The sequence below is a fragment of the Malurus melanocephalus genome, unplaced genomic scaffold, assembly GCF_030028575.1.
Source record: "Malurus melanocephalus ecotype Western Australia unplaced genomic scaffold, MMel_1.1 scaffold_91, whole genome shotgun sequence".
Lineage (NCBI taxonomy): Eukaryota > Metazoa > Chordata > Aves > Passeriformes > Maluridae > Malurus > Malurus melanocephalus.
The window spans coordinates 276,352-301,495 of NW_026623323.1; the positions used below are offsets into that span (position 1 = coordinate 276,352).

At 38.0% G+C, this 25,144-nt stretch overlaps 1 protein-coding gene across 1 annotated transcript in view; it reads left to right on the top strand.

Moving 5' to 3' along the window:
• The window catches only part of BICC1 (BicC family RNA binding protein 1), an 89,845-nt gene that overhangs the window by 21,811 nt on the left and 42,890 nt on the right, over positions 1-25,144 (top strand). Inside the window, exons 2-3 of the mRNA XM_057368371.1 lie at positions 10,805-10,851; positions 22,966-23,035. Coding sequence (XP_057224354.1) covers positions 10,805-10,851; positions 22,966-23,035 — 117 coding nt within the window. The remainder of the gene's footprint in view (positions 1-10,804; positions 10,852-22,965; positions 23,036-25,144) is intronic.

The window sequence follows — 25,144 nt, forward strand, 5'->3', positions numbered from 1 at the left end:
ATTTCTCAGTCCAGAACTGTTTGTATCTGTAGTGTTTCCTCACTGAAGAAGCAGGTAGGATTTCCCAAACAGAGTAATTTAACTTAGCAGATTAGAACTAAATTAATTGGTTTAATTTCTTTTTTTTTTTTTAACACCCTAAAATCAGAATGCTATTGCTTGTCTTATGCTAGCTGTCCTCTTTTTGCTGAACAGTCCACCTTTCTAAAGTAAAAGCTAACAGGTTATCCTTAACAATTTGTGCAGTCCACATCTCCTAATGCGGCATGATTGGAGCTGGTGTGGATGCCAGGCTTCTGTCTAGATTTTACCACTGTAGTGTAAACCAGTGCAGGCTTTTATCTTATTGTAAACTGTGTCTAGAAGTCCTGATTATACAACTTGTCATTCTTTATTCACTCTGAATGTGTATGTTTTTATTTACATGCATGCCCACAAATGGAATAATTTAATGCTTTGGCAGCTGTATATAGCAGTTGGGTATTTTTTAATATGGGGACCGTTCATAAGAAAAAGTCATGTACATGATGAAAATGTGGACATGAAACCAGCTGTGAAAATAAAACTTGTTCACCGTTACCAGAAGGGTCTAGACTTCTGTTGTGCTTTGATCTTCTTACCTAAACAATTACTTCATTTCCTTAGTTTCTTAAAAGCGGAAAGATCTTGGTGTTGTGAGTAAACTTGAGTTTGGCCAAGTAACTTCTATCACTGTATTTTTGTGCYGATACATAATTTGGATTTCTTGCCYAGCAAGTGCATGGAAAAAGGGGTGACAAATGAGTTCACACTTGGTTATGGTGGTACATGGCTTTAGACTGGATGGATGGGTGAGCTTATTTTCTCTGCTTCTCTCTTTACACATCTGCTTTGCAACTTCCTCRGTGATGTTATTTGAACAAATTTTATTGGCTCTCACGTGAAAAAGGTAAACTTGCTTTTTCAAATGTTAGCTGAATTATGGTGATCCCCAAGAATAAACTGGCACAGTCTTTCTGTCTTTTAAGCTATGATTTGAGGGATAGATTGTATTCCTGAAAATGGTGTTGTGTTAAAATGTATTACCTTTGTCTTCATTTTTTGATGTTAACTGATTGCATCAATGCCTTGCTTCAATGCTTATGCCTGTACTTATTTAAATCTGTTTACCTTACACTTTTCTTCTTAGCTTTTTAAATCTTTTGTCGTTTGCTACTTAAWGCTAGTTTATAAAAGCTCAGTTATACTTGTATGAAGTGTTTAAGTGGGTTTACATTTTTCTGTATGTAAGTTTAGAAATGAAGAGAGTGGGTTTTTGACAGAAAAAGGAAACTCAGATTTGTTCTCCAAATATTCCAATTGCTTCCAGTAAGCTGGAGAGTGTGGGGTTGGTTGAATTTTAGAAAAGACTTTGTAATTCAAAATATTTTTTTTTTGTCTCTGTCAAATGTATTCTAGTATCTTGTTCGGCATARTGGGTCCAGATACAGGCAGTATCTCATTACTGCTGGAAAAGAGCTTGTAGCTCCATGTGTAACCTGCATTGCAGCAGACTTAAACTGGTTTCCTGTATAAAGCTTTGTCTTAGACTTAATCTTGGCTTCTCTCCTGCAATTCCACATCTGTGAATGACTCATAACAAGCAGGACCATCAGAAAAATATTGTGTACATTTTTGTCCAAATCTGTAGGGTTTTTGTTTCTAATTTTTTTACAGCCTTGCTGCATTCTCCCCTCCCATGCAATGAATCATGCAGGATCTGTGCTCAAACCTGACAAGAAAAGTGGTTGTGCATCGAGGGAAAGCTGAGCACTAAACAAATAGAATATCCCCAGCCATCAATCTGCTGAGAGMAGAGCTTTTGTATTTGGCAGGTATCCTCTGTCAGCCCCTGGGGCACGTCTGATATTATGATTTTCTTTCCTCCTGTAAACAGCAAGTTCTCTTAAATGGATACTCTGGCTTGGGGGCAGAGTTGGATCTGTCAGGCACTGGCAGCAAGGGAGGTTCTGCCTCCTGAGGCACTCCAAGGTTTTGTTTTTTTTTTTTTTTCTTTGAGCTGTCACATCCAGTGACTCACGAAGCTAGTCCCACTGCAGAGCTTTTTAGAAAAATGCCAGGCTTTACATTTCTTACTTCTCCTACCCTTCCATGACTACTTTGGCCTGTTTTCAGATGTGTGACAGCACAGGGTGGTTCACTYAGCTGTCCTGCCGCTTCTCCAGTGTTTMCAGTGGCCACACTGAAGGGAAGGGRCAAAGTGCTACACCCTWMCATATTTCATGTCTTCCGTATTTCTCTCACTAAATACCTTCCTGGGGAAGCACAGCCCCCATATTTAATGCAGGTTATGTGCATGGCAGCWCATGCACTAAGAAAAATGGGGCAGCTGAGGTAGGCAAGGTGAAAGAAGGGCTRGAATGGCTTCACCCTGCCACACTGCTTTGGTCTCTTCCCTTGTGTCACAGAGAAAGCCTGGAGTAGTGGAAAAGTGAGTTGCTGGCATAAACAACTATTATTTTTATCGCTGTGCTGAGAAGTATTTTATATCAGCACTATGGTGTGTTGGTGAGATTTTCCTACAGCCACTAGGGCTACCCGTTTCCAGCTGTCTCCTCCAAAACTGCCTCTCTCGGGATAATGGTCAGGGGAATTGATAACATCTAAACCCTGTTTGAAGTGGGAGAGTGCTCTTGCAGCCTTCACGGCTGCCTGCAGACTGCTGCTGCTGTCAGGTTTTGACTACAAAGGATTTGGAACAAAATAATTCAATGTGAAACTTGGTTCTGGCCAGCCTATCCTTGTGGCTGCAGGTTTCCAAATTTCCTGTAAAACTGAAATGCTGAAAGGCCTGTTTGAAGGAAGGGAGGCAATTAGCTAACTCCTTGATTAAARTAATAGAAGCTGAACCACATCATCTTTCCTTTACACATCTCAGTGTAGCTGACGCTTTTTGGGTGKGATTGATGGCACTTTGCATCTCTCAGGGAGCTGCTTGGCAAAGAGGGAAGGAGGACTGAGGTCACAGATGCTTTATTCTTATATATTTAGGGAGCAAAAATGTTTCATGAACATGAAAGTCATAGAATTGTTCTCTTTTCATTACTGTCTCCAATGTATTTTCACAGATGTTGTTCTCAAAACTGGGGAAGATACTGGGGTGRCTTACAATGCAGGAATGTACTTGATGTAAGGTTTTAATCAGGTTTCATTCATGCTGGTAGCTACAGATCTTAACAAAGCTGTCTCATAACTGATCGGTAGCTTCACTTGTAGAAAAAGTGATTATCAGTACCACAGATGGAAATTGTTTTTCTTGAGAAGAACTAGAAATAGGGCGTTCAACTTGGCTGTTTTTTAGGTGTCAATCTGTCTTTATCCATCGATTAAAATGGAAGAAAAACATTGTAGTTAAAAATCTGGTGATAATATGGGAATTATTTGGTGAAAAATTAACAAGTCTTTCTTGGAATTCTCATCTCCTTTCCCACAACCTGGCAGCTGGGTACACTTTTGCATGGATCTTCTCCTTTCACAGTACCACTAAAGTGGTCACAAACTTGAAATGGAAAATTTGTATTAGTTGAGACTCCTTATGCTTTCAAGAAATCCTAAGCGAAGTTGTGCTTTGTTTGGTTCTGCTTTCCTTGTTGACTTCAGTTGAATTCCATTAGTTAAGGAATCTCCAAGAAGCCCTCTGCTGATCCCAGAAGCAGGGACACTGATTTAGTCTGTCAGTCGTGGAAATCAAGACTTCAGAAGGGCTTTGAGGATTTATTTGGAACCATCAGCTGTCATATCTTCTGTAGGAAACAGCACAAGTCCTTTAGTGTATCTGAAGGGTGATGTGGGAGACTTCCAGGAATATTTCACCCATTTGGAGAGATGACAGAGCGTTTGTGGCTCTAACAGTGAACAAGTGTCAGCCTTGGGCAGCTAATAGAGTAATTTTAATCAGGTAATACAGTGCTGACACCTACTCAGTTTTCCTGGCTTTGTTCTGGAGTGGCTGGCAGGAAGCAGAGCAGTCACTTCATTATCTCCATTAAAATCCTCAGTCTCGTGCCATGCACTCCCTGTGCTCCACACCACATCAGGGAGCGATCTGTGGTTGTGGGGATGAGCTGCACCCATGTGTGCCTTTGAAAGAGAGATTGCAGCAGGGAAAAGGGGGCTCCCAGAGCAACCCCAGCTTCACAGCCTGCACTCAAGCTGTGACTTGKCTCTAAAAATAAATAAACAAGCAGACTTATTCCTATGTAGAGTCTTGGCAGACAGCTTTTTCTCTAGGGATAAATTTGTTTTGCAAAATTAGAAAAAGATGTTAGATATCTAAATTTTTACTTGTTATGTATTAAATTATTGGTTTTAGATAGAGTTTTATAGTTATGCAACTCTAAAAATATTGATGCAGGACAAGGCAAGTTGCCTTCTGTATAACCCCATTGTTTTTTCCTTTCTTTCCCCTCTCTGTTTTTCCCCTTAGCTTTTAGTCACCAAATCTGTCAGGTCCCTATGAATACTATGAACAGATCTCTAGGAATATTTGTTGAAAATCAATGCCTCTTTGGTTCTCAGAGTGCATGTGTTTTTGTTTTTTTTTTCTTGCATTCTGTCTTGCATTTGTCTGCAGAGCTAGTGGAAACAAGCATAGTTTGTTTTAAGCTTTCCCTTTTTCTCTGTGTTGCTGTTCTCTTTGTTCATCATAAATGATGGATAGGTGAAGATCCAGGAGTTCTGGTTGTAGAATTGGTTTAAGCTATTTGCCAASAATCCAAATTTTAGTATCAATGATTTAATTTTAATATAGCATTCAGGGAGTAAAAAGWTGTTGAAAAGTTAATATTCTAGTAAGTGAATGTGCCTAATATTAAGAGGAAATGCAGATCGTGGGGGTGTTACCTGTGTGTGTTTAGAAACACATTCTGGTGGCACAGGCTTCCCTTCAGGGAGCCTCCTCCAGCTGGCACATGGTGCAGAAAGAGGCCATGGACATTGGGATGCCGAGGGGCCTCAGTGACACTGCATTTCAGCAGCAGGGTGAAAGCATCCCACACTCAGCCTGCTTTTTCCCAGCACTGGTTTGGTGTGTCAGCTGCTGGAGCACATCTGGCCTCTCTGGATAGCTCAGCAGTTGCGTATTGAGTTCATGCTAGCAGGAGGAGATCCAGTGGAACTCACCCAAAACTGTCCTGATATTTAACAGGCTATTTATTGTCATTTACTGAGCATGCTGCAATTCTTCCTGCTGCTCTACCAGAGGGACAATGCTCCCTTATAAACATTTTAAGTTTGTATCATGGGTGTTTTTGTTTGGACTTTCAAATTTTTTACCTGACTTCTTAATAAAAGGCGAGACTTACTTCACCCTAAGTCCAAGAATCCTTTTATCACAAGATATGTAGGTACTGGATGGTTTCTGTAGTTAGGTCCTGACTTGGACATTACTATTTGTCAGGTATATTTTGTTCTTTTTCTAATTAGTTGAATGTTCCAGTAACTTCTTGAGARTTGTGGAGCTTTTCTCCCTTTGTGCAGTCCCCTTTGCTGGTACCTCCAGTTGACTCTGGCCTGTGTATTGTGAGCATCCTCTAAACCTAAAAGTTGCTCTGTGCGTGAATTTAAGAAAATTTGAATGCCTGATTTTTATTCATTAACTCTGGAAAACTCCTGGAGCCACGTAAGACCTTGAAATACTGAGATTTCTGTGCGTAATAGGTTATGTTATGAAGTTTATTATAATCAATAACAAAGTAAAAAGAATATGTAATCTTATTGAAAAGCCAATTAACAGTCTCAAATACTTGAACTTTTCATGCAGATTTCTTGCTTGTTTAAGCCTTGCAACTTCTCTTGCCAGACTGTATATTTTAGTTGTCTCTCTGACTTCTTAGCTCCTAAGCTGAAAACTGGAAGTGAGACTGGCTTTGCAATTACAAGAAAAATGGAAAACTGTTTTGTTTGGATTTCAGCAAATTCARTTTAAGGTCAGATTTTTTTCTTTAACAATGCACGCTGTATCTTTTTATTCCTTAAGGCATCTTTTCAGCAATTTGGCTTAACTCTGTGGTCATGGGGGTGGAATTCTTTATCTTGGCTTGATATAGGCAAGCTTTCAGAGCATGTGTGGGTTAGTGTCTGACTTGGTGCACAGGAAAACATAATCTTTTTGTCAGGTGGTTTCTGGTTCAATGAAAGAAGTTTTTGCTTGGGTTTCTTTGYATGACAGCGGCTTGGTAACTTTGGGAAATAGCTTAGGCTTTCAATAAATAAGTCCATTCCATTAAAAAAATTATTGATAAATAAAAATCAACACTGTAATGTATGTGGCATGTTTCCATTGCGGATTCAGAAAAAAATCAGAGTAAAATAAACCAAAATAACATGAGGACACTCTTAAGTGTTATGTTGTGAAATCTTTCTCTTTCAATGGATAGGAAAAGTAAAGGATAATTGAGCGCTTACCTTCAGGTGCATTATTCTACAGTTTCTCGAAATCCTATTGATTTGTCTTCATAAAATGAAAACAATATCTAGTTATCTGTCATGTTAAAGATTATTTTGATTCAAGGAATGGTTTTGTTTGATCATAGTTGTGACCTGAAGAGCAGAACATGCTCTTTTGTTCTCCTAAAAATATAGTTTTTCAATGCAGACAGAGGAAGAAGTTTTGACACTAATCAGTGTAGAGGCAAAGTCACCAACATCTGCTACACTGAGTTTTTGATAACAACTTCAAGAGTTTGGAAACTAAGACACAAAATTGATGTGTGAGATCAACAGAGTTACAGTAATTCATTTAAAGGCTTGACTTAATCAGTGTCTCGGGTTCCTGTTCCTGTAAAATATGACCTGTATTGTAATAACTTTTTTACTAATTAAAATAACATTTGAAGTGAAAGCTCAAATTCATTTTTTCCATGTGAACCTAGAAGAAATTACAATTGGGCCTTTTTATGATCTGGTGATTAAGTAGACAAATGGTGCACTTCATGGGTACCATAACAGTTAACACCTGTTTCAACTGTTTTATATTTGTATTGGATGGAACCTCAGCAATCCAATATGTCTTGAAAAGCAAAAATCTAATATAAAATATTTCATGGCATGGAAGAAATTACAATAAACAGAGTATAGCTTAAAATATAAAATGCTTGTTATGCACATTTACATAGGTTTCATCTGTATTTCTGAAACCAATGTAGCCATCTTGTGTAAAAGTAATCCTAGTTTTTGTGAGGGTTGGTTAAGTGATTATTCAATACCATAAAGTAAATACTGTTTTCTAAGAAAACAGTACTTCCTGAGTTGGCAGAAATGAAACAATTTGTCAGTGAGAAGTCAGGTACGACTGGATTAATTAGCATTTGGTTTGTGGTTCCTCTCAAACCCTCTTTGGGGACAGGGACCGCTGGCAGAAGGGTGGAATGCTCTCCTAAGGCACGTGCCAGGAGATAATGTCACTTCTTAATGTTTGTTACAGGTGAAGTATTTTGAAAGCGATARTTTGTCTATTAAAATGTGAAAGATTTTTTCTAATTTATTTGAACTGGGATCTGTTGTGCCTTCCATGCAGCACTGGCACGGCACTGCTGGCCCTGTCAGCCTCCCACAAGAGGCTTGTTGTCTTGGGAGTTTGAGCACTTGAAAATTCACTGCTTTTATGAATAAAGCTTGGTTTTATACTAAAACTCTAATTATTATTATTATTAAGATTACAAAAATAATTTGCTGGGGTGCACAGTCAGAGGTAAATATCTTGAGTTGCTTAATATGATATTTCAAAGCTGAAGTTTATTTTGAGAGTCGGGGTTAATACTCTCAAGATTTGTTTAGAAAAGTTGATCTTGGGAAGTGATGACCTAGGAGATTTTTTTTCTTAAACACAAAGTAAAGTTTGCTTTTATCTCAGTTTATCTGATTTGAGGTAAACCTCAACGACTTACTAAATTGCATCTGCTTGTAGAGAACACTGTGAATGGTTTGCATGTTAACGACTTCTGCATGAATTTCCTAATTCTGGAATGCTTCTCTTGCTCATTTCCCTGCAAAAGATGCTGGATTGGCCTTGCTTAAAAAAAAAAAAAATCTGTTTAGCCTTTCAATTACAAAACAAATGAATAAATTTCCCCTTGTTTTAGGCTGTCCTACTGTTTTCAGAAATGCTAGAACTGTCTTTACCTACTTTGGAGAGGAGAAATGCTTCAAGATAATTTCACGTCAATCATAAATTGATTGCAGACACGCATTGGAAGCTTTCTTAAATATAGGTGCTTAGTTTGGGAGTAAGCATAGATATAAATGTAGGTAATTGTGGGTAGCACCACAAAATTCATGATTGATGAATTCTAATGATAGAATTTAAATTTCTTTAACTGTAATTGCTCCTCATAAAAACAAGAGGAAATTTAGGAAGTGAAATAAAAAAATGAGTWTTGAATTGGTACAAAGAGTTTTATCGTAAGAGGAAGGAGGGAAAAGGGAGGCGATAGCTGGAAAAGAGCTAACCTAAAAGGAAGCATAACATATTGATTCATATAGTTTGCCTTTAAGTTTTTAGGCTTTTTTTCTTTCTTAGTGAAATATATCATTCTAAGTGTAACAYAATACTTTAAGGCACAATTCTGAGTATCTTTTGTTGATTAATTCAATGCATAATGGAGATGGTAATGCCACGATCACCTATATCACCTATATTCAATCAGAGATGATCTGTGGCATACCTCTTTCTGGATTAAATAGCACTGCATCTTGGACATGAAGTGACAAAATACCAACAGGTTGCTTTAAGTCTCTTACCCTGTGAAACRCTGTTCTGATGTACAGACCTTCATCTTCAGTGTCTTTCCTAAAAACCACCATACARTCTTCCCTGCCTTTTTATAGATGACATGAGACCTGGCAAATGAGTTGTCATAAAGCATCTTATGTGCTGAAAAGCTCTAATGAAAGACCATATCWTTATAGTATGATGTAACAGCTAAACCCACTAGTTATGAACTGAAGATTTTTCTAAAGTGCCAAGTGCTCCAGCTTTTCTGTTGTCTCTACTGTTGTGTTTTATTTTCTGTGAAGCCATTTTGGGATGTTTTCATTCCCTCTTCTTTCCCACTTTGTCCGTGTTTGTTGGATTCCATCTGTTGTGCCATCAGTTGTTGGTGGGGCCAGGCTGTAAATCAGGTCACCAGAATGATTCATATTAAAAATAAACCTACAATAAAAAGCTTGGAATCTGCTTTGTCAGCATTCTGCTTAAATGCCCTGCAGAGCATCACTGCTATTATCTTAAGCCATCTCTTGTTTGTATTCAGTTTGGAAATCATGCATTTGCAGCTGGAACAAAATCTGTCTATTCTCAAAACTGCAACTTCAGCCACACATCTGTCGTGTTCTCTTATCCAATTTATCTCCCATGCCCTCTGATTAAAAGCATGTTGGTCCCATGTTCTACTTGAAATAGAGTGGTGGTACTTCTCACTTCCTAAAAGCATTTCATATCTATTTCTGAGTTGATGGAAAACATGTCAAGCAATGTGCACCTATCAAGGGGCTGTTTCAAGGAAGTTGTGTTTTTCCACTCGTATCAGTAGCTTGTGGATCTGGCAAACAAACCTTCCCCAGCTGTTTTTCTCTGCTTCCAGAAAACCGTGTTCTGGTGAAATGCACCAGTTTGCTCTTCTCATACAGGCACCTATGGGTCTTGAAGGTGAGGAGGGCTTTGTTTTCTCAGACRTTGGGAACTGGGGAGTCTGGAATTGCTCTGCAGCAAAGATGAGTGCATGACAAGCTTCATTTGCTGCCTCTGCTCTGGCTACACTGCAGTGGAATCATGAACTTCTGAACTGTTTTAGATACAACTTGCTAGCGTGCTCTTTCTCTGTGGGTTTGTTGTTTTTGAGATTTTGAGAAGCCTGTCTCAAATGTAGTGGCAGTGTTTCCTCTGGGGTAGAAGTCATCTCATGCCTCTAGCCTGTATCTGTGCACTTGCATTTACTATTCAATTGCATTAGCTGAGTCAAGAGTTCTTAAGAGTTTGGGATTGGTTGTGTGATTGGAGGAGTGGGCAGAGCYAAGTAGTTGAAATATAGTTTTGAAGTCAGGGTGATGGGGTGAGCTCGAGGTCTGTTTTGTACATGAGAAATACGGAAATATCATGAYGAGTGTAAGCTTCTTAAGTAACCCTGTACCATTCAGGAAATGTTTTTCTGCACCTGGAGTTCTTTTTGAAGGCATCCCCTTCTCCATGGAGAAGGGAATTATCCTCTTTATAACCAGTTTGAGCTATTGTGTTTTGAGCTGGTTGCTAAGTCTTGGATTGCAACACAGATAAACTGCAACATAAGCGATGTGCAAACAGTTGTATCATTTCAAGTGCAATAATTTACATTAATTAAATTTACACTTAGTGATTTACATACAAGGGGAATGTAATCCAGGTCTTGCTCTTGACAGCACTGAATAATGCAATACTTGATACAGCAAATCTTGTGCCCTCCTATATTTCTTTTGATCCTGCTGTTGGTACAATTGCAGGGCAAAGTATGCAGTGTGACTAAATTGTTTCACTTAGACCATGTGTATTTTGTAACTCAAGTAAGTATCCCTATGTAGGCAAAAATGAACTGTTCCAACTCCATCCTTGGCAGGTGACTTGTAAAAGTTTGGTCTGGGTATCACTCAGTTGTTGCCAAATGTTTATTGCATGAAAAAAAATTACCCAGTGTTGTTATTTTACAGTAGCATGTACTCACTCAGAATGTCTGTATGTAAGCCTGTGAATTTCCTGTTGTCTATTTAGTAACCAGATCCCACTTTTGTTTTACAGCTGCTGCGGAGGGCAAAGGAAAAAGTGGGGAAGACTTTTTTCAGAAGGTAAGAAAGATATTTCAGTTCTATAACAGCACCTGACTAGGGGAAAAAATACACCTATTGCCCATGCATGTGATCAAACAGTTAAACTTGATCAACTAATTAACTTMATGTACAATTTTCACTGTATTGATCAAATTTTTAAAAATGGTTTTGTCATTTTAAGTGTCTCCTTGCCACCAGCCATGCATGGAATGAGATGAGAAATAAGTTCTTTGGTGTGTGCTACTGTCATCCATGCACAAAAACAATTTAACAGTTTTTACAATTCTTTACCTGGAAATGTTACGATATGCATGATAAATGTTTATTATGCTTAATTGTGGGGGTTAACGCAGACGATGTTATATGGTGGTCTCAAGGATTTTTTCTGTGGATAAATGCTGCATCCTATTATTAAAAATTGACTTGTGACTGTGATGTTGTCAAAAGCATAGATATTTGGTTGAGAAATTCAAAGGTCTTTTAAGAAAGAAATTCACAATCCACAAAATGATTCAACAGATTTTGTGGTTGGACAGAGGCATGGAAGGACTGGAAAAAATAGTCCTGCAGCAACTAAACTACAAAGAGAAACATGGGCAAGAGTAATGACTTGGAAATTTTTTTTACAAAGCAACATGGTGGTGGGTTTTTTTCTGTGTGTTTTTTTTTTTTTCAAGAATAGTGTGAAAAACATTGTTTATGAGTTGTGTTAATGAAAATCCACATGCTGCAGGCTAATGAAAATGATGTGCTGTTTTGCCTTTAGTACAGAGAAGACAGTGTGAACTTCGATGCTGTATGCCAAAATTACTTGAAACTCCTTTTTGCCTTGTTGTCCATTGAAGAAGTTTTCTGTATTTTTTTTATGTTTTCCTTTTGATTTTAAGTGGTACTTCCAAAAAGTAAGATGTGCAAGGGTGCTTTATCCTGCATGTGATTGTGGGATGCTTTGATGAAGGCTGGTGAGGAGGAGTGTGTTGGCTGCCAAAATGTTTGGGTTTTCAGATTTATGTTGCCCTTGACTGACAATGAGAGWTATTTTTCCAAACGTGGTGTTTATCTTTAACTGTCTGATATTGGTGTGCACAGAGGACAGTGTGTAAATAGGTCCTCCTTAGGATTTAATCAARATGCTTGGGATTTTTTTACTTGCTGAAACAAAGCTAAGCCATAGAACATGTGCTTCATTCTACACATTATTCATTTTACCACAGTGTCTCTCTCACTTGGATAAATCTCCTCATAATTCTTGAAGATGTGGATAAAATATTTCTTCTCGAGTGGCTTATCTGTTTGACATGTGTATTTGATTATTTCCTGTAGATATGATGTACCTTACAATTATGGAGCTGTTAGTGTAATAGCGAAACTGTTTTGAATTTAATAGTAAAGCAGATTGTGCTAAACTTCAAGTATGTCAGTGAGTGCACTGCTTATCCACAGATAACACGGCAGCTATCTTGGCATTTATATCTTGTCATATTTGTGCATAATTATTATCTAGGCTCAGTGTGGGTGCTGCAATAGCTTAAAGCTGCTTCATTTTAACTGGAACTCTTCTTATAATGTYATCAACTCCACAGTGTAGATTTCTGAAGTTTCTAAGCACCTACACACAATACTACAGCTAATAAAACCAGATGGAAACTATCTCCTTTGAGTTCTCTTTTGCTGGAAGAAATCTTTGGACAGTTGCTCATAGCTTACTCACCATCTCTGTCTCTGCAATTTCCTTTAATCAGAGTTAAATTTTTCCTTTCTCATGTGAAATAAGGCAGATTAGGTGGAGGTAAAACGAAGACTCTTTTCATGTGTTTCAGGTTGGTGCAGTGAGGAAGAAAGTGATTTGTAGCATTAGAAACACATTGCAAACTAGGGCAGCAGGACACTTCCAGAAACTTGATATGAGCTCGGAGCTGCAGCAAAGGCATTTTTTAAAGGAGTTCAGAAAATGAGATTTCAGGAGATTATTGGCAGGATTTTGAGTGGAATGGGGAGGGAGGAAGTGCATCCTTGAAGGGACACAAATGGAACCTGAGGGTATTACTTGGATAAATAATGCCATGTTTAGTATTTTCTGATGAACTACCCTCAACATGCTGAGGTRGAAGTGGTGTGTGAGGTAAAAGTTTTCATATGAGTGTTAAAATGACAAATGACAAGGCAGAAATTCAAGAAGGTGATTCCTTATGTCCAGGCATGCAGACCAAGAGGAGGCTGGGACTGGGGGGTTGGCAGGGACTCAACCTGGATTGTTGAACTCCACAGTGGCTTTTAAATGAAGGTAATACAAGGGTTTGGTGCTAAGAGTCTTTTGCTGGTCTTTAAACATGTGAGAAAGCAGAGTTACTTGGATTTTCATAATCAAGCAGAATCTCAGTGGATGTCAACTTACCAGCTTCCAATTTTCAGAATTTAGTGACAGTTTGTATGTTAAAATGCATTATTTCACTGAGCATTTTAGCAGAAACAAGTACATGTAATGCAGTGCTGGTGGAGTTACAGAATAAGACCCAGTTCTTGGCTGCAAGGGTCAAATTCAGCAAATATTTCTGCCCTGTCATGGCAGTGAAAATCAGGTGATGAAGTGGCCCTTCCTCTGGTCCTGAATTCAAGTACAGATAAATGCCTTTTGGTAGTGTCATTTTTAAAACTCTGAAAACTTTATCATACTTTCTTCTCACATTTCTAAATTTTAGTACTGCTTCAGATGAGGGAAAACCTATCATAATCTAATGAGGATTTTCCAAAACCACTGGGAGCTACTAATAATTTAGYAAGAAATAAGTAAATAACGGCATAGTTTTCTCTGTAGAGCTCTYGGATCTGCAGTTCAGTGACAGGTAATCCTAAATAAACATGAATTGCTTTGCTGTTGTGTTACATACTATTTATGTAAAAGATCCTTGTGGACCTTGCTCTCTAAATTGTTGTTCTAATTTATTCTGTGAGAGGAATACCTAATACAAAGTTATTACATGTTCTTGATCTAAAGCCCATTTTCAGTTGATGCTGTTTTTTTCCACCAAGTTCCATAACATCTGGTTCACGCCTCAGAGGCAAGCAAGGCCCTTTCCCCAGCAAAGCCAGGACCTTGTTCCAGGGAAGTGATAATTTATGTAGCACTATAGATTCACGTGGCAGTCTTATATAAAGTATAAGAAGGTGGTGAGTCCSTGTCCTGATCCAAATCAGGTGAGGGTTGGCCATGTGGACAGAGAGGAATTCAGTCCATCATTTTGGTTTGCTTTTAGCTCTGTCATCATCRAGTTGKTTTTTTTTCTTTTTTTTCAAACACTTGGCAACCTTAGTGCTGATAATAATCTTTCATTTTGAAGCTTGTCAGGACAAGATTGTATCTCTAGCCTTCTCGAGGGACTGTCAGCAGTGGGGTGGGTGATAGGTGAAGTCTTGGTTTGGAGGAATTTGGGTGGAGTTCTTGGGCTAGCATGGGACTGCATGTGCAGAAGGTAGTGACTGGAAATGATGCACTCGTGGTGCTGTGCACAAGTGCTTGACTCCAGGCCACATCTAAGCACTTCATTTCGGTATTATTCAGTGTGTACGTGCTAGTCATGGGCTTTGGGAGTWTTCCTGGAAGGGCTCCTCAGCTCTGGCTTTCCTGGCTTTTAGAGTTCATTTGCAGAGCTTGATTTTGTGGGAAGCACAAAATTCTGCCAGCCAGCTGTAAATTGTGTTTTACTGTTCCTGAGTGTCTGACATTCTTTTACRTTTTGGGTTTCTTTTGTACCTCTTYTAAGCAAACAGAAGTGKTGTTTGTAGGCATTTGCCYAGTTGGAGATACTTAGGGATTTTTAAGATATATCTAGATTTAGGGAAATAGTGTATTTAAATGCTTCTGTTTCTCTTGACTGCAGACTCTGTTGTTCCCTGAAGGAGACATAAGCATGCTTGAAGTTGTGAAGTTGCGATTRGGCAAATGCTTCTTGCGTGTACCGAAATCTCTTCTGGTAATTATTAGGAACTCAGGAGGGTAAAGGAAGACTAGTGCTTTCTCTTCTTCATTTTCTTTCCTGTCCTTACATGTAACATGTTTAAACTGTAGCTTCTAATTTTATTAAACAATTTGYACCTCAGAAGTTACTGAAGCTGTTTTGGAAGCATGATGTGGTAAAACCACCCCTTAAAAACAGTTGATCCTTCAGTGCAGATATTTGGAAACAGTAGTAGCAAAAAAAAAAAAAACCCAACCAACCAAAAAAAACAAACAAACACCAAAAAAAAAACCACCCAACCAAAACCACCCAACCAATACACCCCTTGCAAAAATACACTTGCAGTTATTTGAAGATGTGAGAAATAGGTATGTCTAGCTGCACCTTTAATCGTATTTCTGTTAAAGTCTTTTCTCTATGAAGTAGTTATTAATGAATGTGCACTGCTTTTTATTTGTTTCGGGAGGTTCTCACAGCAAAGGAAGCTGCCTCAAGCCCTATTTGCTTATCTAAGACAGTAAAATGCTTGGTTTGCAACATCCTGTTTTTTCTTTTGTATCTTTGAAAAATATCTGCTATATTGTCCTGGGGAAAAACCTTCTAACTTTTGCAAAATCCTTATTTGTCAATATATTGATACAATATTGATATATATATTTAAGTATAGCTAGCATATTCTGATACAAATAAACTTATTTACAAGTTAGTTTTCTGTCTGCAGCAGGTCAGGCTGAAAGTTCATCAGTCTTCTTTTTTAATCTCTGAACATGAAATGTATCTAGAGCTTCAAACACAAGTGGCTTAGGGCATTTTCAGGCATTAAGAGTGTTAATCATTGACCTGAGACTAAGATGTCTCAAGCTAATTATTATCCATGTTCGGGAGTAACTTCTGAAGGGCTTTCTGTGTGTCTTCAGCCATGACTATTCCTGAGCTGCCTATTTATAAATGTAGCTCCCCTCAGGCTGTATTTCCATTTCTGATGGCAGCCACTCAGCTCTCCATTTCTTCCTGTGTTATTTATCTTGGTGGTGAGACCTCGTGAGCTGGTGGTGATTAGACATTATCATCCTGGCTCATGTCTCGATTTCAACCACAGGAGCAGTTTAGAGCTGCAGGAACTGGTTCCACACATTCCACTTTTTCTGGGCAGAAATCAGGATCTGCACTAGCATTAAAATAACCTCCTGATGTAGAGTTTGGCTCATAGCATGTGACARGGATATATTAAGGCCATATGTTTCCAGAATTGGCTTTGAGTGCCTGGCTGGGATGGGAATGCTGGCATCCAATTTACACTGAGCTTTCTCTCATTTAGCTTCCTGGGAAGGGGAAGGGATTGCTTGGAGAGGGCAGCATGGATTAGAGGGCTGAAAGAATGTCAGTAGAATTYAGCATTTGCAGGAAATCTTGGGATTGAGACATTTGTCTCCCTTTTGGCAAAACCCCACCCAGTGGAAAGGAGACTATTTAGGTTGGATCGGTTTTTCTAAAAAGGTAAATCAAGAATGCTTACTTAACTTTTTGCTTAGTTCAGGCAGAGCTAAGTGGTGGGATGGCTTCATTTTTGTGGAAAATGGCATTGATCCTATCTGTAGTATAGTGACCATTCTGCTAAAGCAATGGAGTAATTCCAAGGATTTTTATTTTCTCATTTCACCTCTAGTTTCTTCTGTGCTGCTTCTGATACAGTGGACACTGACTTGAGATTTGACCTCTAAAATGATTTTTAGTCGATCAAGTTCAATTTTACGCCAGTTTATTGCTATACTTAACACTTGGTGCAAGGTCTCTTGCATTGTAAAGCAGTGGAGGAGGAGTGGTTTATCACCACTGGCTCAGCTGAGGTGCTCATTGCTTTTCATTCTGAGACTTAAACCCTCCCTTAAAATAATGGAGGGATTTTATTCTCAGAAATGTTTCTAGCTTTTACCTCAGGGAAAAAAAGATTAATAAAAATAAGACAAGGAGAATGATACAATTCAAGAATATACAYTGGGTTTCTGACTTGTAAGTATGTGAGTTGTGTGTATGTTGGTGTTTCTAACAGTGTCCTRTAGGAGCTTCATTTTTCAATGACAYTWCTTCCTACAATTTTTTATATTACTTGTGCAATTCATAAATGCCATACAGAGAAATCCTTTTATAATTTTTTTGCAGGCCTAAATATTTCTTTAATGTTTTTGACTATGCTTTGTAATTTATTTAAAACAAAAGTATTACCTGTAACMCTTGACTCATATTTCTATGGAGGGTAAACAGAACATTTCAACCAAGTGAAGGACTTCAGTGTTTCTCCATAGGCAAAGGTATTTAATTTAAGTGAGCCTTACTCTCACTTAATTTCCTTYATTTGTAAATTAAGTACAAAGTTCTGTAAATGTTATTTTTGTAGAAGGTTTACTTAATGCAGTTTTTGAATGCAGCAACAATACTGCAAAATTTTCTTCAACAAGACCTTTGTTTTAACAGTGAACCTTCTCTGTTCATTTCAGGTGAAGTGAAGATTTAAAAAAGGTGCAGTGTGTATGTGCATTACATGCATGTGTTCTCACCCCTTCTAGGCTAAAAACCCCTTACTGCAAAGGGTAACGATAAAAATTCCAAAGCCATATCCATATAGGTACCTTCCCCCATTTCATCTGTAGTGATTTCGAGCTTTTATGTATTGTCTGAAAGTTTGATTTGTAAAGCTGATGTCTTTGSTGCCTTTATTGCTTTTATATATGGCCTGTTAATTAGGGGTGAGTTTTAAGTGTTGTGAACCGATACATGTGATCAAAACTATAAGTGAATACATTCATTGCCTATGAGTTAACCTTGACCTCAAATTTTAGCTTCAGTACCCCTTCATCCTGCACATGCTTGCGTTAATTCTTGATAAAGTCTTGAGGAATAGCTGTGAATATTTGTGAAGATAGTAAATTTGTTAGAGTCAGTATGGGCTGGGATTAGTCCTTGACAACAAAGAGCCTGTTTGTGCTCTGTGCAAGTCTCAAAGTACGTACGCACAAGCCACAAAAGTATTGGTCATGACAAGTTGTAGGGAAGAGTGTTGGTGTTTTGCTTAGATTGACATGAAGCTGTGTAGCAGTATGCAAATGGAAAGCAGGCAAGTTTTCCTTCTGTTCCCTTTTTATGTGTCAGTCAGAAGCASTTTAATGTTTTTTGATGGTTATTTTAGCGTTTAACAAAACTTGTAATAAAAATCAGTGTAATAGAGGTGGACAAGTGAGTAGGTGAAGATCAATTCCCTGTAGGATTGAAGCAAATGACTTGCAGTGGAAGCATGAACAAAAACATATGAGAGTATTCATCCTTGTCCATGCTGCTTATTCYATAATGTCTAAAATCATTTACATATTACTGTTTTCTGAGACAGGTAAAATTAGGGAAGAAGGACTAGCCAAGCAGTCACCTACAGGTACTTTTCTGAAAATGTGTCTGGGCTTCTGGCAGTTGGACTATAAAATAGGAAAATCAGGAGCCCTATTCTTGAAGACACACTGGCACTCACCTCCTTGCACATGGGGAGGCCCTTTTGTCCTGCTGCTCATTTCTGTACAGACACACAACTGGAGCTTGGTCCTTGTCCTCCCTGTGCATCRTTTGGTTGTGTATTTTAAACAGATCACACTTACATGCGTGATATTAGTAATAACAGTCTAAAGTCAGAACAAACTTACTAAAGAATCTTCCGTGGTTTATGGTTTTAATTCTGGATCTCTGCATAGGGGATGGGGTTTCTTGTCACTCAGGCGCACCAGCTGGAAACTCTGGAATGTGCGAGGGCCTGGGGCCACGTGCCATTGCTGCTTCTCAGGAGCATCCTTACCTGCAGAATGAGTGTTAACACTGTGCAGTCAGGCTGTACTGTCTCACTTTTAGAGTAGTAGCTGTGATAAACTGAATTCTTGATTGGAATTCCTCTTGTAGATCACCTCAAGGGGAAAGCAACTACAACAGGGCTTGGCATGCAAATCCATTGCTGTGCCCAAAATGTTGGCCAGGCTTCCACAAGACCTACGTACTTGCACAAAGCTTTGAGTTAAGTTTTGTAATCTCTGTTTTAACTTTTTTTTATTCCTCAAATTTCGTCACCAAACCAATAGTCCTTGRTGCTGCCCACTGATGTACTCTGACAATGCAAGTGCTTTCTCTGGCCTCTCCAGTTTTGAACTTCGAATTCACAATGGGTAACTTCGCACAACCCTCTTTGGTGTCTTGTTCTTCCTTCCCATCCTTGTTCTTGCCTTGCTTTCTCCTCCCCCCAAACCGAAGAAACAACAAACCATTAAATGTAATAATTCTGGTTCCAGCTGCACCCATTGCTCTGTTCTTGCTGCCAAAAGTCATGTTCAGGGATTAGTCATCCTCTCAGATTCTGCTGCATCACCCCTTATGCATTGCAAGAGGAAGAACTAAGGAYCACCCCATATAGAATTTCACTTGTCTGCTCTAACCCTTCAGGTCATCTCCAGCTCACATGGAAATATATTTTTATTGCTTTTTCATGGAAGTTTTATTCCATTATTCAAATAAACCATAAGAATAAACTTGTTTATACAGCTGTTAATGCATACAAACTGAGCAGACTAAGACAACTTCTGTGAATGCTGAAGACGTATGATGAACATTTGAAATCTATGAAAGCAACAATTCAGAAACTCAGCATTGCATTTTTATGGTGTAAGGTGAGATTGTCTCTGAGGTACTTTCCCACATAGTATTGAAGTCCAAATTTATTTCATTTTCCTCTTCCCCRCTTGAGTGGAAGAAGAATCTCACTTAAAAGCGGTCAAGTGGGGACAGAATTCAGGCATGGAARTGGCAGAAACTCACTAGTAGATCCAGGTTCTGTCTGACCCATATTTCCTTTCACTGTGAATAATAATTACAGCAGAAAAGGTGAAGATAYCCAAATCCCAAAGAGGGGAAGGTCAGAAATAGGTAACTTACCAGCACTAGCTATAAAGAATACTTTGATTCTTCTGTGCTTGCTTTAGATGARGAAAGGTCTGTTGTATATGTTGTTCTTGTTCATCTACTGTGTGTAAAATGCTTCCTTTGAATTCTGAAATATTTGTGGGCTTTGGGGGAGTTTTGTTTGGTTGTTTTTTTTTCATTCAGGACATTCCAGTTTCCATCCAAAATCAGCTCAACGAAAAATACAGCATAAGAAAAAAATCATTTCATACCGTCTTAATGTAAAAACTCCCCAGAGTGGTTAAACTATAAACTTTTCAAGCTGGAATACAAGGAAGCCAAAAGCTTGTCTTCCAGCTGCCTTACAGTTAGACTTTTTTCTTGAAGGCTCARTGATTTGCAACTAGAGCCAGTTTTTTTCAGGGTCAGAGTACAGTCTTATTTGTTTTGTTGGTTCTTCCAGTGTCTTGTCCTCTTGTGTTTTTTCTCCACTGAGAATAGTTTACATATTTTGGCTCATAAACACTACAATTAGACTTGGGGAAAGGGAAGGAAGGAAAGTTGTAGAAAGACAATTTCTTAAATTTTCCCTCATTTTGGGAAGAAGCATGAGGTTATTTACTAGGGGATTTAACCTTGCTRCCAAATATGCCTGATCCTTCTGGTCAGTTGATCCCTCAAGGCCAGGAGAGCACTGAGGAGTACTCCTTCTATCACTTACTTTATATGAAAATAAGGGAAGCTATGCAGAGGTGCTGTTCTGCAGAGATCGTGAACTCTGAGTCATCCCTAGGCTGAGTTTCCTCTAAATGTTATGCAACTCAAGTATTTATACAATTGGAACAGAGGTACTATAGCTGTAGCATTTCTGAGTTGTGTTTTTGTTCATGTGAGAGCAGAAACTCTGTTTTCAGGCCATGTGGCATAACACAGAGTTTTCACTAATAAGGCTGCTCCATTGCAACATGAACTTGAGGTTTTCATAGAATGATTCCAGATTTTTCAGGGAAAAAAATAAGATCTTGTCACTTAAAACTGCCTGGGTTAGAATGATAAACCTGAACAAAAATTTGATGCAACAGCCATCTATGCCGTTTTCAATATCATCTTTGCTTTCAGGTTTAACTGCTCTGGTAAAAACTCAGTTCCTTGTTTTCCAGAGCTTTGTGGCACTCTGCTGTTACAWTAAATACAATACATAAATACTTAAATAATAAATTAAATACCATAGAAGTTTAAGAAGTAAGTGGTGTAGTTTCTTTTTAAGGGTTTTTATGAAAGCCCTGATTTATTTTAAAATTGAAGCCTGGAGCTGAAAGTCAGCACAGACTGATCATTTTGATACTTCAGTAAATGTACTTCATTTAAATGCATCCTGTTTTTTGGGTTTTTTTGCCTAACACAGTAGATAAACTTGTCTTTGTAGCAACCAAAGTGAGTTGTCTTTTTTGGTCTAATGTGGTAATTTTTAGGATTGTATTCTACAAAGATCATGAGGATATTAGATGGCCAAATCTCAGTAGCTGGCAATCAGACTACTTTTCCTTTGAGGATCTCATAAGCATCTTTTTCATTTGTCCCCACAATGTGCATCTCTGAAGTGGTGRGCTTTCCTTTTATTTTAGTTTAGTGTTAGAAACAGGGAGGATTTAACTTCTTTAAGACCAAAGTTTCTGACMTTTACTGAGAGGGTAAAGCACTGATGGGATGTAACCCTTGTCTTGAATGACATGCATTCTTCTTCTGTCTCCTCTCTTGTGGTTCCTTTCATGTTGGATCTTTAACTCAGTCCTGCACCATTCTTTGTTTTACCATCTCCCTTCTCCTTTTAGCTAGTGCCTTCCAATTTTCTGCATATTTCTCTGCCTGTTGCACAATTTAAAAAAAAAAAAATAAAATAATAATAAAAAAAACTACTCCTGACCCAAAGCCTTTTATCAGAGACAAGTGGATTCTTTGAAATCGCTTTTTTCACATCTGGATTGAAAAATGGTGAAAAGTATRTGTATGTTGCTGGTAGAATTTCACCCTCCTGGAAATGTTTTATTTCAGCTGTAACTTATTATCCAATAGTTGCTGAAACCAAAAACATAGTATAATGAAGTCTGGCTGACACTTTCAGTTTTTCCACATGGCATACTAATCTGGAAGTTGTTGTGGTGTCCTTGGGATTTGGATGTAGAAGATAAGAATTAAAAACTGTTACAGGAGCCTGCCTTTGTTCTGAATGATACTGTTATGGAAAACTTAGTGGTGTTGTATCTGTTTTCTTAATGCATTAGTTTTCCTCTTGGATGTGGCTGTACTAATTATTTCTACTTTTTAATTGTTTTCATCCCAAATGTGATGAGAGGTATGGGCTCACCATGCTTATTGATGAGATTTTAGGATTAAACAGAAGTCTTTCAGTCTCAGTAGACATGGCCAGCATTTCTAGGAGCTGGCTTTCCATTCATATATCTGAAATCTTTGGTGTCATGCAGTTTCTTCTCCTGTGTTACTCCTCCATGGTTTGGTGCAACACCATAGCTCTGTGCCAGGATGAAATTTCAGTATAATATGCCTGTAATAGGGCTGGTAAAATTTCCACTGAGCCAAAGGCAGCCACAGAATGAGAGCTGACACTGAGCTAAATGATTGCATGGTTTTCACACTKTTAGAGTGTCTGCAGGGAGCTTTCCCTGCTGCCTGGTTGGAGATGGACAGATTGCATACACTGTGTCATAATAAATAAATGCTGTCAAATGTCTGCTCTGACCTGCTAAACCAAGAAGTAAAAATTTTGGAGTCTGGATAAACTTACAGTGAGAAGCTGCTTTTGGGTAAAGGTGAAGCAAACCAATWTATCTTGACTTCTGGAGGTGCAAAAGGACTCGATTTAAATTTGATAGGCTTTACTTAAAAACCATTTTAAGGTAACCAAATAAATACTTGTGCTAATTGTAAAGGTTTGARCTTCCCTCTGAGGTGGATGTAGCCTGCCATAGCTGTTAGTGGTCATTTGAACTTAATGCAAGCTGTTGAACATCTTGGGTTTCCTCTGTGGAATTCTTTTGAATGATCAGAATTCAGCCATACTTAATACAGACAAAAGTTCTCAAGAAAAAACAGAGAAGCTGTTAATGACTTGTACTGTTCATAAGTCAATGGATTTAAAAATGGTAAACATTGTATTTTCAGAAAATGAACTTATGGCCTTGTAGGAGAAAAAGAAAAACTTAATTTTCTGTCAATGCTTTCTTTCTGATAGATTATGGAAGAAACAAATACACAGATTGCTTGGCCATCAAAGTTGAAGATTGGAGCAAAATCGAAAAAAGGTATTTTATTTTGTCCTTATGGGGTGGGATTGGTTGTTAGAATAGTAAAACAACAGAATAACAATTCAATTTTTAGTCACACAGCAATATGGGACACCTGAAATATTTGCATTTCAGTCTACTGTTTCTCACAGAAATTCAACATTGAAGTTGTCTTGGCTTTATCGGGGTATTTGATACACAAAGCCATTTTAAGGAGCTTGCAATTCTACAAGTGCTTTATTTAATCAATACTGTTGTGCTTACTGTATTAAGCACGTGTGCCTTCTGCTGTATAAATCTGTCTAATCAGAACAGTTTCTTTATTTTACAGCAGCCAAAGTCAGCGTTTCTGGTAACACGGTCGATAAGTGGGTGTTCTGTGGGGTTTTTTGTTTGTTTCTGTAGAGCACAAAGATGAGTGTTGGCCAAGCCCAGCAGAACAGTAAATACTCATTGTGTCCCTGTCAGGGACAGCCTGCACGCTGTTTTGGGTTCTCTAAGAAACCTAAGTGGAGCTGTTTCTTAGGAATGACCGGTATTATGTGCTTTAAATGATGCTTCTTTTGKAAGTCCATCCCATTTGTTTGAACTAAGTCTGGAACATCTCTCTTTGAAATAAACCTTCTTGTTATGTTCCTGAGGAATCATAGCTGTGATTGATTCAAAGTAACACTTAATTTCTCTTCTGCACAAAAAAATTAAATTTGGAGTGATTTTTAACATTGCATGTATTTCTATCTGGGCTGAAACATATTAAAACCCAAGAAAGTGAAGTTCAGATTACTTGTCTGTATGTTAGATATAGAGTGTATAGATGAAGGTGTGAGTTAACCTTCAGAAAATTAATAAGGTCTCATGAGAAGAAAAATCATCTCTAGAAAGGTGCAGGATTAATAAAATTTTTATGTTGGAAAGTGATATTGTCTCTGAGGTATTTTCATGGCATTGAAATCCACATTTATTTAATTTTTTTTTTCTTCTCCCCACTTGCATGGAAAAAGAATCTTGCTTGAGTGAGGAACGCTGAGGAAGGAATTTAGACTGGGAAAAATGCAGGTGTTATGTATGAAGCATTAATATGTGGAACTAACACTTATAGTAATGCAAGAGTGACAAGGTCTCCATATGCAAACCTGTGCTCTACCTGTGATATATATATGTTTATTTTTATATATATATAAATAAATATTTATATATAAATATAAATTTCTGCATACCCTCAGCCTGAGGTTTCATGAATTGATGCACAGCTAAAGCTCCTCAGGAAACTGAGATGCAAGAGTTTTTCTTCAGAGGATAGAAAAGAATAAATAAAGTGGTGCTTGCACCTTTTATTCCCTTAATATAAATGGGCTTAATTCTGAAAATGAAAACATGGATGAAAATCCAAGTAAAGAGGGGTAAGAGAGGTGATTGGCTGGGTTTCTGCATTGGTGCTTAGAGATGGTGATTTTAAAGTAGATTAATTTAACCTCTTTATTGGTGACCTCGAATAGAAGATAATATGGTGAAGCTCTATCAGTACATGTAATGAATTTGAATACCAAGGGAAATAAAACAGCTAGGAGTTATGAACTGATAAAACTAAAAATGGAGGAAAGGGAACAATTACGCTGGGCATACTGAGTGTATCTGCAGTGGGAATGATTATCCTGGAAACTCTTMATGCCAAAAGAAACTTTAGGTAGTGAGAGAGTGGTGGGCTGTGAACTAGGCATTTAGCAATATTAAAAAATATTGCTAAATATTAAAAAATGTGTTTCCAGTGCCTGTGGATTTCAGGGTGGCTCTAGAGTCAAGACTTGTATTCTTGGGCCAGCTTTGATGTGCTAACTTGTGTATATATACACCTAAGATAGTAAATCACAGCATGTGTACAAAGAACCCCTTAACCCTGAGGTTCCTATTTCTTGTGAAATAAAGTATAGTTTATATGTTCTGTTTACACTTAATACCAATTGTTTGCAATTCTGTAACTTCCCATTTGCAGCCACAGCAGCTGTTTATATAGGGGGAAATATTCCAAGTGTTTAACATACTCTTTGCTTCACTTAATGACATTTTRTGATTGAGAGGAGAGTCTGCAGCTMATAACTGYTGGGYTCWCTGGGGACTTGAACTCAGAAC